Source organism: Schistocerca gregaria, chromosome 1 (genome assembly GCF_023897955.1).
Source record: "Schistocerca gregaria isolate iqSchGreg1 chromosome 1, iqSchGreg1.2, whole genome shotgun sequence".
NCBI classification, from domain to species: Eukaryota; Metazoa; Arthropoda; class Insecta; order Orthoptera; family Acrididae; genus Schistocerca; species Schistocerca gregaria.
Window position 1 is genome coordinate 470,842,646 of NC_064920.1, and position 15,016 is coordinate 470,857,661.

General features: G+C 37.2%; 1 protein-coding gene across 6 annotated transcripts in view; it reads left to right on the plus strand.

The window, feature by feature from the left end:
• Nucleotides 1–45: 45 nt before the first annotated feature.
• LOC126353114 (syntaxin-1A) overlaps nucleotides 46–15,016 on the plus strand; it is a 332,123-nt gene continuing 317,152 nt past the window's right edge. For 2 of the 6 annotated variants that reach the window (XM_050002741.1, XM_050002743.1), the window contains exons 1-3: nucleotides 48–263; nucleotides 998–1,087; nucleotides 8,149–8,248. In XM_050002741.1, coding sequence (XP_049858698.1) covers nucleotides 231–263; nucleotides 998–1,087; nucleotides 8,149–8,248 — 223 coding nt within the window. In that variant the 5' untranslated portion in view covers nucleotides 48–230. Of the gene's footprint in view, nucleotides 264–997; nucleotides 1,088–6,610; nucleotides 6,767–8,148; nucleotides 8,249–15,016 lie in introns of all 6 variants that reach the window. The other 4 variants (XM_050002740.1, XM_050002738.1, XM_050002739.1 and 1 more) reach the window with 4 other exon arrangements.

The window sequence follows — 15,016 nt, forward strand, 5'->3', positions numbered from 1 at the left end:
CGAATTAAGTAAATAAATGACTATATGTCGTCACAGGCGCTCTGACGTCAGCTACGCATGCGCACAGTGACAGACGGCACTGCAGAAGCTCTGAACTCGTAAGCGTATCGATTTTTATGATTGTAGTGTCTGTTTCGGTAGTTTTAGTGTCGTTCCATGGCAGAGTCAGTGAATGGGGTGTTTATATAAGGCAAGACGAATCAGTATTGTGTGACTGAGAACGTTAGAAGATGACGAAGGACAGATTAGCTGCCCTTAAGGCGGTAAGTGAAAATCTAAAGTTATTTTTGAAGTGTAACCCGCCCCGCGGCTTACCATTCACTGAACATGACTAAATGTCAAACAAAATAAACTTGCGTTTCGAGATGTCGTGCCGTTATGATGCTTTTAACATTGCTATGTGAAGTAGTAACATCAATTCTGGACCCTTGATTCAAGCTTTACAGGATTTATAGCAAATATTTCCGCAGCGTTGTTTTTGTGTGACAGGCTTCCTTACTATCGCTTAAATAGTCGTTGATAGTTTATGGTTCCTTTTGCATCCTGGTGCTACACTGTGCGTATTCATAAACAATAGATGGATCAACAAGATTTTGTCATCTGACGTTTCCTTCAGAGACGGGCAGGCCCTGTATTTCAGTAGCTGTCAAAGCAAGTCTGGCTGTCGTATTTCCCAGTAAAGTTTAAATAATTATGAATAAACATAATGTCTAGTAAAATTTAACGTGATATTTTCTTTAATGTCCGCGTCATTTTGCGACTGTTGTCTGTTGTGTGAATTTGCTTGATACATAGACTGAGTGTAATTAAGGCCATTATTGTTAAAAGTTGCCAAGCGCCCGGCTAATTTAATTTCCAAAATAACCAGGAAATAATATTTTCTTTTCTTAAAACAGCAATACATAGATCTTTGCGTGTTTTATGAAAGTAAGTGCACTTGTAACTAATATTTATTATTGAAATATCTACATAGTTTGTTTATTTTTTAATGTTATAGGCTCAGAGTGATGATGACGATGTTGGACCTGATGATGTTGCTGTCAACGTCGAAGGAAGGGATGGCTTCATGGATGAATTTTTTGCAGAGGTGAGCCTACCCGATCTATACAAATTTCTAGCTGGTTTTTAAACTTTGAGGCTACATTTTGTATAGTATAAATTATTTCTGTCTTCAAATGTGGTAGTGGATTTGATAGTCAATGTGCAGGAGTCTTGCATGAGAGAATTCATAATTAATCAGTCTTCATTATATTTCTTTTATCTTTATTGCCTTATATGATCGGACAGATGACTGCGAAAGAAAGAAACAAACAAGATGAACTGACACTGGTTAAGGACTGGTCTTGTCGGAGAATGTACATTCACAGCCACGGACTGTCAAATCTTCATCTTAATGTGCCTGACACTGCCTTGCTTTGGAATTTAACTATTAAATGTTTAACAAAGTCTAGTTATTGGGAACTGGCTACTGCAGTCTTACATGCTCACGCTTTGACATTTAATGTCGAAAATTCTTTTCTGCTGTTGTTGTTTTATATTAACAAAACTACAATAAAGTGCTATCAACTAAATGTAATTTAAATTTGCAGTAATTTTAATGGAAGTACTGGTGTGTCATGGGCTTTAACCTGAAACATACAATTTTAAAGACTTTTTAAAAAATTTGAACCTAATAAACAGTAAATAAACAATTTATTAACATATTTTGCACATGACACACAGAAAAATAACAATTTCTACATTTTAAATGATATAAATCTGTCATTCGCTCTGGTCTAAAATGTTGAACATACTTGGAATCAAAGATAAGTGAGAAATGTTGACCAACTTTGGGTCAAAATACTTTTGTAGTTTGATATCTCAAGTTGATTGTTTGATGTTAAATGTGAAGAGATTCTGACATCACATGAAGTTGTTAATTACATTTGAAAACTTCTCATTTCTTAGAGCCTTTACATGAGAGAAACGGATTGGATATCATGATGCCCGAGATAAGCAGATTTATAGGAATTACTTAATATATATATAAAAAAACATAGTGATGATACATTATAATCTAAGTGATAATGAGAAGGTTGTTGTATTAAATAGTTCATTGAAGAATGATTGTGACAGGACATCAACATATTTTAGGAGCCAGATTTTTGTTCCAATACAGGGGAGGGGAGTCAGATTACGATGGAGCATATGCAGCATAGATTTCTTCAATCTTCTACATCACTGTTGCACTTCACGTGCTAAAATGTTGTATTATAATCTGATGTGAAAGAACTTGCCTCTTTTTTTGTCTGTCCAAAAGATTAACTAGTGTAAATAAGGTGTAATATTGTAGCATATAGTTATTATTTTAAAATTGTTACCCCTATCACACAAATAAATGTTGTGCAGTTCCGAATTTGTAGCCCAGTGGATGTCATTCCATATCGAACTGTCGAAGAATTGTTTCTCAGTCAGTCTCAGGATTCTTTTTCTTGCTTCTTTCACGTTTGACAAAGGTCAGTTAGTTAATGTGAAAATGCAAAGTTCCACCAAGGCAGAGAGTCTACATTAAATTCTAGATCTCACTATAATGACTGGGTAAGTCATTCAGAGATTGAATGAAAACATGGACACACTACATACGATGGGACCTTGCCTTCTAAAGTATTGTGGTGTTAATACTGACTTTCAGGTTGATAATTTTACTCTGCCTGCTGATCTCAGTGAGTTCAAACCTTGAATTAACATGTTGCCACATTGGGTATCCCACTAAAAATCTAAATAGTTAAATCTGATGCATGGTTCTGTCGTATTATGTGAATTTGATTTAATGCAGTGCTATGTATCTGAAGTTCAGATGCTATGTTAAGTCTGGTGTCACATACACCTCCACCCACTATAAATAACTGTGGGAACTGATTTAATCTCAGAGGAAACATATGTATGCAAATTATATCCACAGGTATACTTTGGAAATAACCATCCTGTGTGTCATGGAAGATGCTTAATGTGCTAGTATTCTCTCTCTCTCTCTCTCTCTCTCTCTCTCTCTCTCTCTCTCTCTCTCTCTCTCTCTCTCTCTCTCCCCCCCCCCTCCCCCCCTTCGCACACACTATGTGGTACACCGTAATTGTGAGTGAGGAAAGACTATTTAAATGTACCACTGTATAAGCCAAGGGGATGAAGTACTGTTTCTTACAATGCCCTCTCACAGTTTGAAGGTGATGCATAATTGATTTTATGCAGAAACTGGAATTTATTGTGTATCTTTTGACTCTCGTGGTCCCTAAACAAGCTAGTAATAAATCTCATTGTTCTATGAAAATGACTCTGTAATCCAGCTTTGTAAAGGTTCCAAGCAGATGAACAGCAGGGCCTAGTCACTGCTTGATGCATAAATAGTAGCAGTTCAGAATATAGCTGTCATAGTTGTGTATTGGTTATTTCAGCTAATTTCATGTCATAATCATTTCAAACTACTTTATATCATGACTGCACTATTTCACTATGTTTATCCCTGATGGGTGCTGTCACAGACATCTCAGCTCTGTATTGGATAAATTGGCACCATAATGAAACTTACTCAGATTCACTGGTAATGCTTCACTGACCAAGCTATCCAAGCACAACTAGTGACCCATCCTCATATATTCATCTGCAAATAACCTCTCCTATTTTCTAAACTTAAAACTATAGTTAAAAGTGATGACATTTTTGTACATTATTTTTTCTCTCAGGAGTGGTATTTCAGCATAGTTTGAATGTGAGCTTCTGAAATTTGGAAGAAACTAGAGGGATACTGGTAGAAGTGGGTCTGTGCGTATGGATTATGAATTGTATCTGCACAGGTCAGTTGCCAGGAAATGTCAAAATACTGCACATTCTTATACAGTGTAAATTATGGAGTCTATGATAAATTTATGATCATAAGAATAGGAGAAACTAATTGAATGACACCAGTTTTACTCTATAAAAGAGCTCTTTTGCAGTAATACATAAAAGCTGTTTTATGCAGCTTCCATTATCCAAACAGAATTAAAATTTCCTGTTAATAAATTCCTGACTTCATGTAATTTTTAAGTTATTACTGCATCACCTACAGTTATACTGCTGTGTTTTTGAATCAAAAGTGGGAGAAGGAAAAAATAGTGAATACACTACTACTTGTAAAGTTTAGTGGTACTATTACATAGTTGTTGTTGTCATACTCATTACTATTTATATTCTGTGTACTGATTGTTATATGCTATGTTCTACTCATTCCATAGAACATGTCTACAATAAAAAGTAAAATGATTGGCCAGATGAGAATATTGTAAGTTAGTGATCATAGAAACTTAAATTCCTGAGGAAGCTGTGTGGTATCTGCCTTTTCATTGCTGCTTTGATAATATAAGAGGCTGGATTATTCAAATGAGTCTCATAGGCATACATAAAATCTGTCTTAGTGGATGCTAGGACTTTATGTATGCAGATAAAGCCTAAACTTGTTCTCATTGTGTGTGAAAATTTGTTACCTTTCAGTATTCTTCCAATAGCAGCCGTACTGATGTGTTAAGTTCAGAACCACAAAGACCAGGCAGATCTCATATACTAATTGACGGGGGCTGACAATCTTTGTGGAGGGCAATTTTTTAAAAAAATTGCATGAAATCGGGGAAGGAATCATTCGTGAGTTCCAAAGTGCTACCAGCGGTCCAACTAGCACAATGACTGTGCATAATGAATGAAAACGGATGGGGTGCAGTGGTCGTATGGCTCCTCATATGGCAGTCATTCCTGTAGTCAGTGCTAAATAATGCTTGAAGTGATGTAGAAGCAATGCTGTTAGACAGTGGATGACGAAAAGAGTGATTTGGAGTGATGAGTCATGCTATATGCTGTGGCAATCTAGAGGAAGTGTTTGGGTTTGACAGATGCCTGGACAACATTACCTACATCATAAACCAGTATCTCTGAGACAGTGACAAAATCACTATCTTTGTTTCAGCTCTAGAGTAAGAACAGAGTGCTATTTCTGCAGATGCATTCAGACACCTGCAAGCAGTGTTAAAAGCATCACAGTGGTGAAGGGTGGAACATCCCAAATTAATCTCCGCTATTAGACATGCAGATACTTTCGACCAAATACTGTATTGATCACTGATAGTTACTATTAATTTTTTTCAAAATATTTTGAAGATTTTTAGTCATATTTTTGCCTGTTGAGCTGTGGATGATTGGTGAGAGATTAAATGTAGATAGTTGCATCTCATACTTTGGCATACGAATCAAAGATCAGAACACAGTGCTGAAAAAATTTATTGATTTGAAGTATTTTTTTAAAACTTACTCACTGCTTACTTTGTTGGCCTTTGTTTTATGCACTTGTGTGTGTATATTGGTGTTAAGTGTAAGGATTGGAACATTACTGCATATTACAGATAGTAATAACTCTAGAACTCTTAAAATTTGAAAGTAACTGTGAGTTTCTGAGATTGCATGTTTCTTTAACTTCTGTGCTGCAGGTTTGTTTCAAAATATTGTTATTCCCTAGATACCTGTCCTAATAGAAACTATAAACATTATTATGAAAGTTTTCCGGGTTTGCTTATGGCGCCATCTGCAGCTGACTGGACAGCTTCAAAGATTTGAGTGGTGTGGTTTGCGGAGTGTGTGTGAAGAATCGCCCACCTGAAGGAAACTTAATTGAAGTGTGTTTGAATACCGAAGAGATGACCAAAATGTCTGAAGTATTAGTATGTGATACCAGAAAATGTAAACCAGTCTTCAGAATAAAAATTATACATATGATGAGTAGTGCATTGTTCATATTGTGTATGCTTTGTAAATACTGAAACAAGCCCCAAGCAGATGCAGATAGCCATTTATAATTTTCACTTATTTTGGCAACTCAAAACCATACTGGAGAAATAATTTTCATAGCCTGTTTTTCTGTTGCTGCATTTTTTAAATTTCATTATTAAAGATATTTTCATGTACCATTGGCACATGCTGGGCAGACAAATGTGTATTCATATAAATGCAGTCAGTATGCTCTGAACAAATATTAGTGATGCATTTGACAGTAAAAGTTCTTTCTATAACTGGTGTACCAAAGTGAATAATACACGTTTTGCTTATGTCACTCACATCTGAAACATAAGTCTTTGCTAATTCATGTGTAATCTGATTGTAACGTTCTTGACTAGGTGTAATGCTGTGCTGCTTCATATGAAAAACATTTACACACAGTGCGTAAATCAGAAAAATCATTGGTCCAGTACTTTATACTTTATATCACTATAAACTTCGATCTGCATAGACTCCAAAACTGTGTTGTGGTCATACAAAGATTTTAAAATGTTTTGATATATTTAGTTTGTCATCTCTCAGGACTTTTCAGGCATACTCAAGTGTCTTGCAAATTAACTTCTTGTACATATGTGTGTGTTTCTCAAACCACATTATTGGTCATCTGAAAATTGATAAAATAATCTTCAGTGCATTGCTAGATGTTTCATGATTTGTGAAGGATATCTATTATGTTGCCAAAAGAAAACCATTTCTTACTTTCAACATGTGTACTCAGCATTTGTGGCAACTGAGGTGCAGAAATGGTTTGTCAATGAGCTCATGCTTAATTTTTCAGGAGGCGCAGTCAACTGATCGGGATAGTGGAAATGGAGGTGTTTCAGCATATGTCAGAAACTTGTTTCAGAGCTTGGTCCCTGGTGAATCCTTCAGAAGGTTATACAATCGATCTTCCATGAATTCGTTTTCTGATTTTCATTCATTTTTGTCTAAGGTCAGTGACACAGCAGGTTTACGTATTGATGGGAGTGTCGCTTCAGGAAAGCTTTACTAAACCAGCGCCTAACCAGCAAAGAATGGCTACTAACTCTGTTTCTTCACTTTATATGCCCTAGAATTTAGAAAGCTTTTCCCTAATTGATTTGTGCAGTGAAATGTGAGGTATGTTCTTAGCATGCTCATGGCAGGTGTTCTTAAGAACCCTTGTGTAAATAATTCTAAGAATCTAAGGAAACTGAAACTTCTAAAGGGTGTGGAATGGGGTGCTCCTATTTTCTTGGCATAAAATGTTGAAGTTATTATTGTTGCAATCTCATAACTTGGGCCATTAATCCTATTTCAAGTGTTCATTAGTTTATCATCTGTGAATAGATGTAGTTGTGGTCTTAGAATACGAGCAATTATGGATTGCTGTGTTACATATACTCGTTGGAGATATAAACCACTATTTTGGTGTCTGAAAGGAAATAGAAGTAAATATTTTCATCGTTTGGAAACTTTTATGATCGCCACAAATCTGGAACATATGTACGATATGACAGTTATGTATATATGCAATTGTACAAATGGAAAAAGAAGTTCCTTAGCAGTGTATCTGGTTTGCTATGATACTCATCTTCCATGGTGAACTGTTCTGATATTCTAAACAGTGTGTGCTGGCCTTCTGTAAAGCAGCTCTAGAGTCTCTTCATCTTATTAGTTACTGCCTGACATTTCTTATCTTTAATGTGGAACTACCAGGGGGGATTTATGGTGCACCTTCATTAAAGTTCAGAAAATAAGTTTTTCTTCGGGAATTGTCTGTGTGGTGTATGGCTTGTATTATAATTTTATGTTTCACATTTTGCGTATTTATAAATTTGTAAATGAAGTCTTACGTTTTTTGAGCTAACATTTTTGTTGTATTGTGATAGAAGTTACGAAAATTACTTTTTTTAACAAAGTAAATTGGTTATGAAATTGGTTAAATGTTATAATTTTTACTTTTGCAAGCACAGGTTTTGTTTTCTCTCTTAAGGGGGGGGGGGGGGGGGAGAGAGAGAGAGAGAGAGAGAGAGAGAGAGAGAGAGAGAGAGAGAGAGAGAGAGAGAGAGAGATAAAAGGAAATTGAGAATGACTGTGAAACATAATGTAAAGCAAAATAATCCAAAATTTAGATGAAGATGCACAAAAGAAATGTGTAAGAAAGTATCTTGACTTTCTACTGTCCACCGAAGAAACTGAGCTTGAATGTATGAGGGATGTAAAAATTTTGGGTTTGCTGCTCCTTGTTGTTGTGTGCTTCAGTTTAATGGGAAATAAGTGTTACTATGTTTCAGCAAGAAAAGGAAATATCTTTACTTATGATATTGTAATAACAAATTTTGCCATCTACAGGTGGAAGAGATTCGGGAGATGATAGACAAGATACAAGCCAATGTGGAAGAAGTGAAGAAAAAACACAGTGCCATCCTCTCAGCTCCTCAGACTGATGAGAGTAAGTACTCAAAATCATTATGCTAAAATAAGCTCTGGGGGTGTGCATATCACTTCTCTCCTTACACAGAAAGAATTTAAATACAACGGATGTTGCCAAATATTTTCTTCAGGATTTTCAGTTGTTTCTCTCATGGGTGTTACTGGTCTCAAACAAATTTAGTCATCTTCAGGCATGTGCCTGAAATAAGTTTAGTGTAACAATGCAAAGGAAGGAAGAAAGATTAATGCATATATGTACTCATCATGCCAAAGTTAGGGAATGCTGTGTTAGTTAAAAGATAAAAATCGCAGAAATGTTGCAGGGAATTGTAATTAGTTAGTATTACTTCCGGTTTAAATTTAAACGAGGTATCAGTTCGTTCATATGTGGTCTTACAGCAACACTCAATTAGTATAAAGTTTGCAAAAGCTAAAATTTTCTATTAGTGTCATCCTCTTATGCTGCTTCAAAATATTTGGTATGTGTAATGTCACATGAAGGCTTGTTGTCTTGTGCTGAAAGATTGAAAGATGCTATAAGCTTCATTGTGTGCTGTAACAGTGTGGAAAATCACCAGCATGCAGTTGTGAACTATGTTGAAGATGAACAACTGATTTTTGTTTCTTTAAATTGGGAAAGTAACAAAACATTTCATATTATTGGTCAGCATTTCATAGCCCATAATGGCTTTTGGGCTAATAAGTGCTGACCAATAATATGAAATGAAGGCATAAGGCATTTATAAAAATGGCCTCATAGGTTAGTGTGGATTTGAAACATCAGATACACTTTGAGATGAGAGATCATCATGAAAGCAAATTATTTATGTGGCGAGAGGAAATTGCTAACACGGGCATGACAGTTGCATCTCAGCAAAATCATAATTATCATACAGTTCAAAAAAAAATCTATACAGAATTGACAATGCAGAATGTAGAGGCATAATTGAAGAGCGTGTATGTGATTCTTTAATTTTTTCATAGCATAATTAATGTCAGCTGGAGATTGCCTGGAAACATTCAAAGTAAAATTCATTGTCCACAGAGGCAGGTGGTCACTTAGTAAACTCTTTTTGATCATTTCTTGTCCATTGTTCTTAAGTCTGCAGTGTTTACCAAATGAAAATAACAGAAGAGAGGGGGAAGATTTGAAGAAAGTCCGTGCAGGTCACCAGGAATTGATACGCTATCACAAGTTTTTCACAGGAATAATCAGTGTTTTGCGTGGGAAATTCCCCATGAAAGTAGTAGCTTTTCGTAAAGCCTGAACTGTAAATATTTGTGAGAAAGTATGTTGCAAGGCTAGTCAGTATACTCATTGGTTAGTCTTACCTTGTTCAAAGACAATACTGTAAATTGTTTCATATCTACTCATTAGTGAGCAGGTGGTTGTGGACATGACACCAGCTGGAAGTGTATATTTTGATTAAAATAACTTTATGATTAACATTTCATTAGTCAAGTGGTAACTGACAGGGGTTAGCCTACTGCAGCTTGTTCTCGCCCCCCCCCCCCCCCCCCCCCCCCCATATGGTTGCTGTTGCCTTCTACAGGCACAAGCAGCAGTGGGTTTCCAGGGAATACAGGCTCCTCAGGGTGTGGGATGGAACTAGATTGGGCCTGGCTGCGTCAGATAAGTTTTCCTTGTGTGCACAATACTATCACGCAATCTTGTGGTATGTTGTGTATGAGTTGGCAACTCCTCTCCCCACTACAGATGTGCCAATCACAAAGTTATTTTAATCAAAGCAGCATTTTTTCTGCTGCATTTTCACAACTTCCTTTGCAGTTGACAAATTGGAAGACTTTGGCTATGTATCATTGCTTTCAAATAACGCATAAATGCATTAACACTCCTTGTAGAACATTACATGTAATACCGTTCATTTGTGAGAACCGACATTCATATTGTATAAATATGCGAATCTGTCTAATGAGAATGCAGTTTGTGACACACAACATGTTGATATGTGACACCAGACCTACATTATATTCTGTTATTAGCTACACTCATTTTCATCAGCAGCAGGTCACTTTAACTCCTCAATAAGGTGTCATCGATAAAAAACTTGGAAATAATAGTGAATAGGAGGAAAATATTGCTGCACTAGATACCATCTGCCTTTGTGATGGCTCTTCTTTTACAGGAAAGAAAGTGAAGTAGTAGATGTACTGACATGCAGTCTTAGTTGCACTATAGGGACATAAGAACAATGTAACAACAAACCACGAATCTTGCGGGCATGATCATTATGATGAAAAATTAAATAATAGCCAATGAAATTGTTTTTTAAGAAAACGAACTTCTACATATTCACACTGGCAGCTGAAAGCTTGGGTTGGTTGCTAAAACAAATTCTTGGTTGCAATTGTAATATGAAGAAGAGTCATTAATCAGTAGCCCTATAAACAGGATAAGTGTCTTCCTCTATTACAGTTAGAACTTACATGAAGCCCTCAGTGTTCATTGTTGTTGTCTGTTCTTCTGTATGTCTCATATTGGCATCGAGAAACTGGCCCACATCGCTTAGCCATTCTCAGATTGCACCTTCAGTAAAAATAGTGAGAAGTATAAAACTAGGATGCACTATGTAGGGCATAAATGAGAATATAAAGGAACTGAGAACTCGTTTTTTATCATTAGTATACCTTTTTATCACTTCATGTAATATAAATGATGATTTGTGTATGTATGTGTTTTTATAGCAATTTCTAGAATATTGTACAAAGTTCTGGTCCCTAAATTTTCAGATAAATGTCATCAGGCATAACATCAGTTGGGCTATTGACCCTGCAATCTATGGATTTGACATTAATATGAGTCACTTTTGATGAAGGTAGTAGCACCCCCATCCTGCTGCCTCCTTGACCTTTAATAGCAGCATTTTTGACCAGGTAGTTAGTTATATGTTCAACAAGTATGATTGATACTGTTTCTGACCATTCAGAGATGTGTAGAAATCTCTTGCAATTTTAATCTGGTTATCATTGTGGGATTACACATCAAATTTTACAAGCTATTTCCATCAGAACCTGTTCCCACATGAAAATGATACATTGAATTAATATCTGGCCCTGGTTGACACTAGCATACTGATGAATACGGAGGATGTTTTCAGCAGTGTCACACATTAAAATATGTAGTACAGAATTTGTAGCAACACAAGACTTGAAAGTGAAATTATTGTGGGCGCACCACACAATGAGAGGCCACTAACACGGTAAGAGAGAAGAGGTCTGTGCACTTGAGCAACATAAGAAGTTCCAGCAGCAAACGTCAGGCATCTCATTGTTAATGGGTAAGTGGCGTAATGTTGGAAGTTCAGGTCGTAGTGTTGCCACCGGCTGTCATGCCTACAACGTTTTGTAAGTTTGTATGGTGCAGGGATAGTATAGTGACTGATGATATTACCGTGATGACATATCACATGGTGGGAGACACCAACCCAACTGCAGTGGCATCCCCTGGTGTCACTACCCATTTTGGGCATGCCTATAAATATTGTTGCTATTTTCGATACTAATAACCCCATCAGACTTAATTATTTTTGTAACCATTTTTGAAAGTTGTTAGAACATTTCAGAGCTTAATTGTATGTGGTTGCTATTGCAATTTTTTAAATACATCTTTCAGTGCAGTGTACTATATTCCACAACAAATGAAAAAGTCGGTGAAGTTGCTCAGATTCTTATAGAAAGAGGCAGCAACACAAAATGGAAACAAAGATAATGCAGAGTACTTTAGTCTGGTTTTGTTCGGCACATTAAAGAGCTGAGAAGTGAAAACTGATAAGCAAGCTCAGTTCCCGAGAACTTTGTGGATCTCGTGTTGCCCCTTAATGGGGCAAATCCTTCAGGGACTGACACTCTGGATGACAAAGCAACTTCGATGAACAAAACACATTATCTGATAGCAGAATCATTCCTTGCCGCAGATACTTTATTACTTTATGGCACGCAGCACTTAAAAGGACGTGGATGAGCGAATCTGGGAATGCCAAAAAAAGCTCAGTCAATCTGTCTGAGTACCAGAGCATACAGAAGCAGGTGGAACCATACAAAACAGGATGACTGCACATTCTTAATAAGTGGGCTGCAATAAATTGACCCATGAGGGTAGCCAGGTACCTACAGTCCAAACACATACCCCTTAGTCTACAGTCTATTAGTGCATCAAAATAAAAATGTCACCAGACATGCAAGAAACCATGACAGGAATACAGCTTATGCCTGTGGGTTTCAAACCCCCTTGGATCAAACTCCTTGACCGGAACATAAGCAACAGGGCTCCTCCCGCACTAAAAGTAGTTATTTCTTTGCTGTGAAACCTGCCCTGGTAGTTGAGCAAGTTACGCGTGCTTCTGGGATATGGATTAAATATCGTGGTAGCTTGACAAGGGCCAGTGAGCCAGCGAGCCTTGATGTGGTATTTTATGCGCTTTCCTTCATTGGACTAGGTGCATACCAGGTTGGTACCCATATCAAGCCTTAGCTGTAAAATTTGCAAACATTCAGAAAATGTACTCGTCCTTGAGAATAACAGATTCAGATATATGGGGTAAACAAACTCCTTCCCAGGGGGAGGGGGGGGGGGGGAGTTAGTGCAAGGAAGGGCAATCGGCACCCTCTGCTATTAATAATGCCAAATCTGAAGTAACATGCCAGCCCCTGAAGATATGGAATGAGGCTAGGAAAAGATGATTTGTTTAACTGTTAACACATTTTAATCAACCTTTAATGTTACTAAATCTTATTCCTGTGAAGAAATAAGTGGGAAGGATGAGTTTGCTTCATCAGTTCTCGAAATCTCTGCACAAGTTTGGAAATAGCAGCTCATATCTCCATTTGTGATCTTTTGTGTTTGACAGCCATTGTAGGAAAACGTACATCACAGAAGTAAGATGTTGCAAAAGGTATCAAAGCTCCTGGTGACTTGTGGATACAGATGTTACATCAAAATCCAAAACTTACAGTGATGATGAAACCTTCTTGGATTTCAAATTGGCTCTGAGGAAAAGTGTTTTTAAATTGCTCTCATTGTTCAGTGGTAAGTAATATGGAAGATCTGTACAGAAAAGACCTTTGATGATGTTGTATTGATCAGCTTCTTTCTAGAAATTACCTACTTCAGGAAGTTACCATTGAGTTAAATTATCTCCAAACACAGGCTTGAATTCTTCACTCTTCTAAAGCCACTTGAAGAGCAGGGAAAATGTAATGCACTTTATCATCCATCTTTTTCTTGTGCTATAGTGGTTTCTGAAGGTTGAAATTTTGTCTGACAATTGCAAAATATTGGTCTGTGTACATTGGAGGGATGCATTCAGTGAATTGAGTTTTTCAAAGATGCCACAAAGACATGCAGGCTTAAGTACATTTACTATCGACGAACTTCCCGAAATTCAAATGTTGTCTTGAACAAGGGAAGAGGAAAAGTTTATTCCTGAGTTCATAAACACTTTTCAAGCTGTTCCTACATGAGAGCCAGCTGGAGTTACTTTGATAAATCAGGGAAATGTGCCCAGATTTGTTGAAAACACCTCGTCTTGATGGCAGACTTTCAATGAAGTTTGCTTGCTACTTGGATCATTGATAGAATAACCTCATGAAGGACTTCAGGGCTCCTGCTTTTTGATGCCAGAACTTCTTAGTGAATAAGGCAGTGTGTCCAGATAGGATGAGAAGACTTCTTACGAATTGAAGCTTGCAGTCCGGCTTAGCTGACAGCCCTCTAAGACCTCCCTCTGTACACGTGTGTACAATTTTCACCATGGTTATTTTCATCAACAACAGAATGCTGTGTTTCAGAGAGGTCTGTTGCTTCTGTTCCAAGAGTTATTTTGCTTTAGAAAAGATCTTCATGAAATTTGTCTTGAATAAACTGCACATAAGTAATTAAATGTGCATAACTGTGGTAATCTGTAGCTTTGTTAAACAGAACAGCGAAATCCCCATTACTGCAGAGTATTTTGACTAATTGGTAGGGAGTATTAAATCGCTTAGTGTTTCCTGACAAAGACGCACTTGTCAGTTGCTGGGAAGCTGACCCGCTTTTTGTAATAGATATGGTAAAATATCCAGAGCAGCTGGGCGGGTGGTATACATCAGTAACTGGCTGCCGGCTAGCTGGTAACGTAGTTCTGCACATAGGGCAACTCAGAAATGAGAAAGTGCAAGATGCCGTGTGCGAGGGTGGAGGAGAGGGAGTATTCTGTCAAACTCTGACATCTCTTGGTTACTCGGCTTGTTGATCACAGATTCAAGCTCAGAGGAAGATGTGGTTCTCTACTAGTATTACACAGGAACAAGAAAATGAAGAAACTTACGGATTCAACCAAATATCTGAAGAAATATAAACTGTAGAATGTACGTAACAGCCAAGGATGTGTAACAAACGGATTAGAAATTTGTAACTTTTTACAGAATGACTAATCATCTTAACAGTGATTTTGTGCAGCTGATTTTTAGCACTGAAACACATCATTTTTAATTTAGAAACCCATATATCTTGAGTTACATATACGGAAATGTGGTGGTGGTTCATGCTCATTAAATAATTTGCATATGTATGCCACTGTGTTTACAGGTATCGGAGATTCGTGGCCTTTCACTGTTTGTTTCCATTTGACAATGTAATTTCACAAGAGCCAACGGCCTTGCTGCAGTGGTGACATGGGTTGCCATCAGATCACCGAAGTTAAATGCTGTCGGGCTGGGTTAGCACTTAGATTGGTGATCATCTGGTCTGCCTAGCACTGTTGGCAAGCAGGCTGCGTTCATCCCTTGT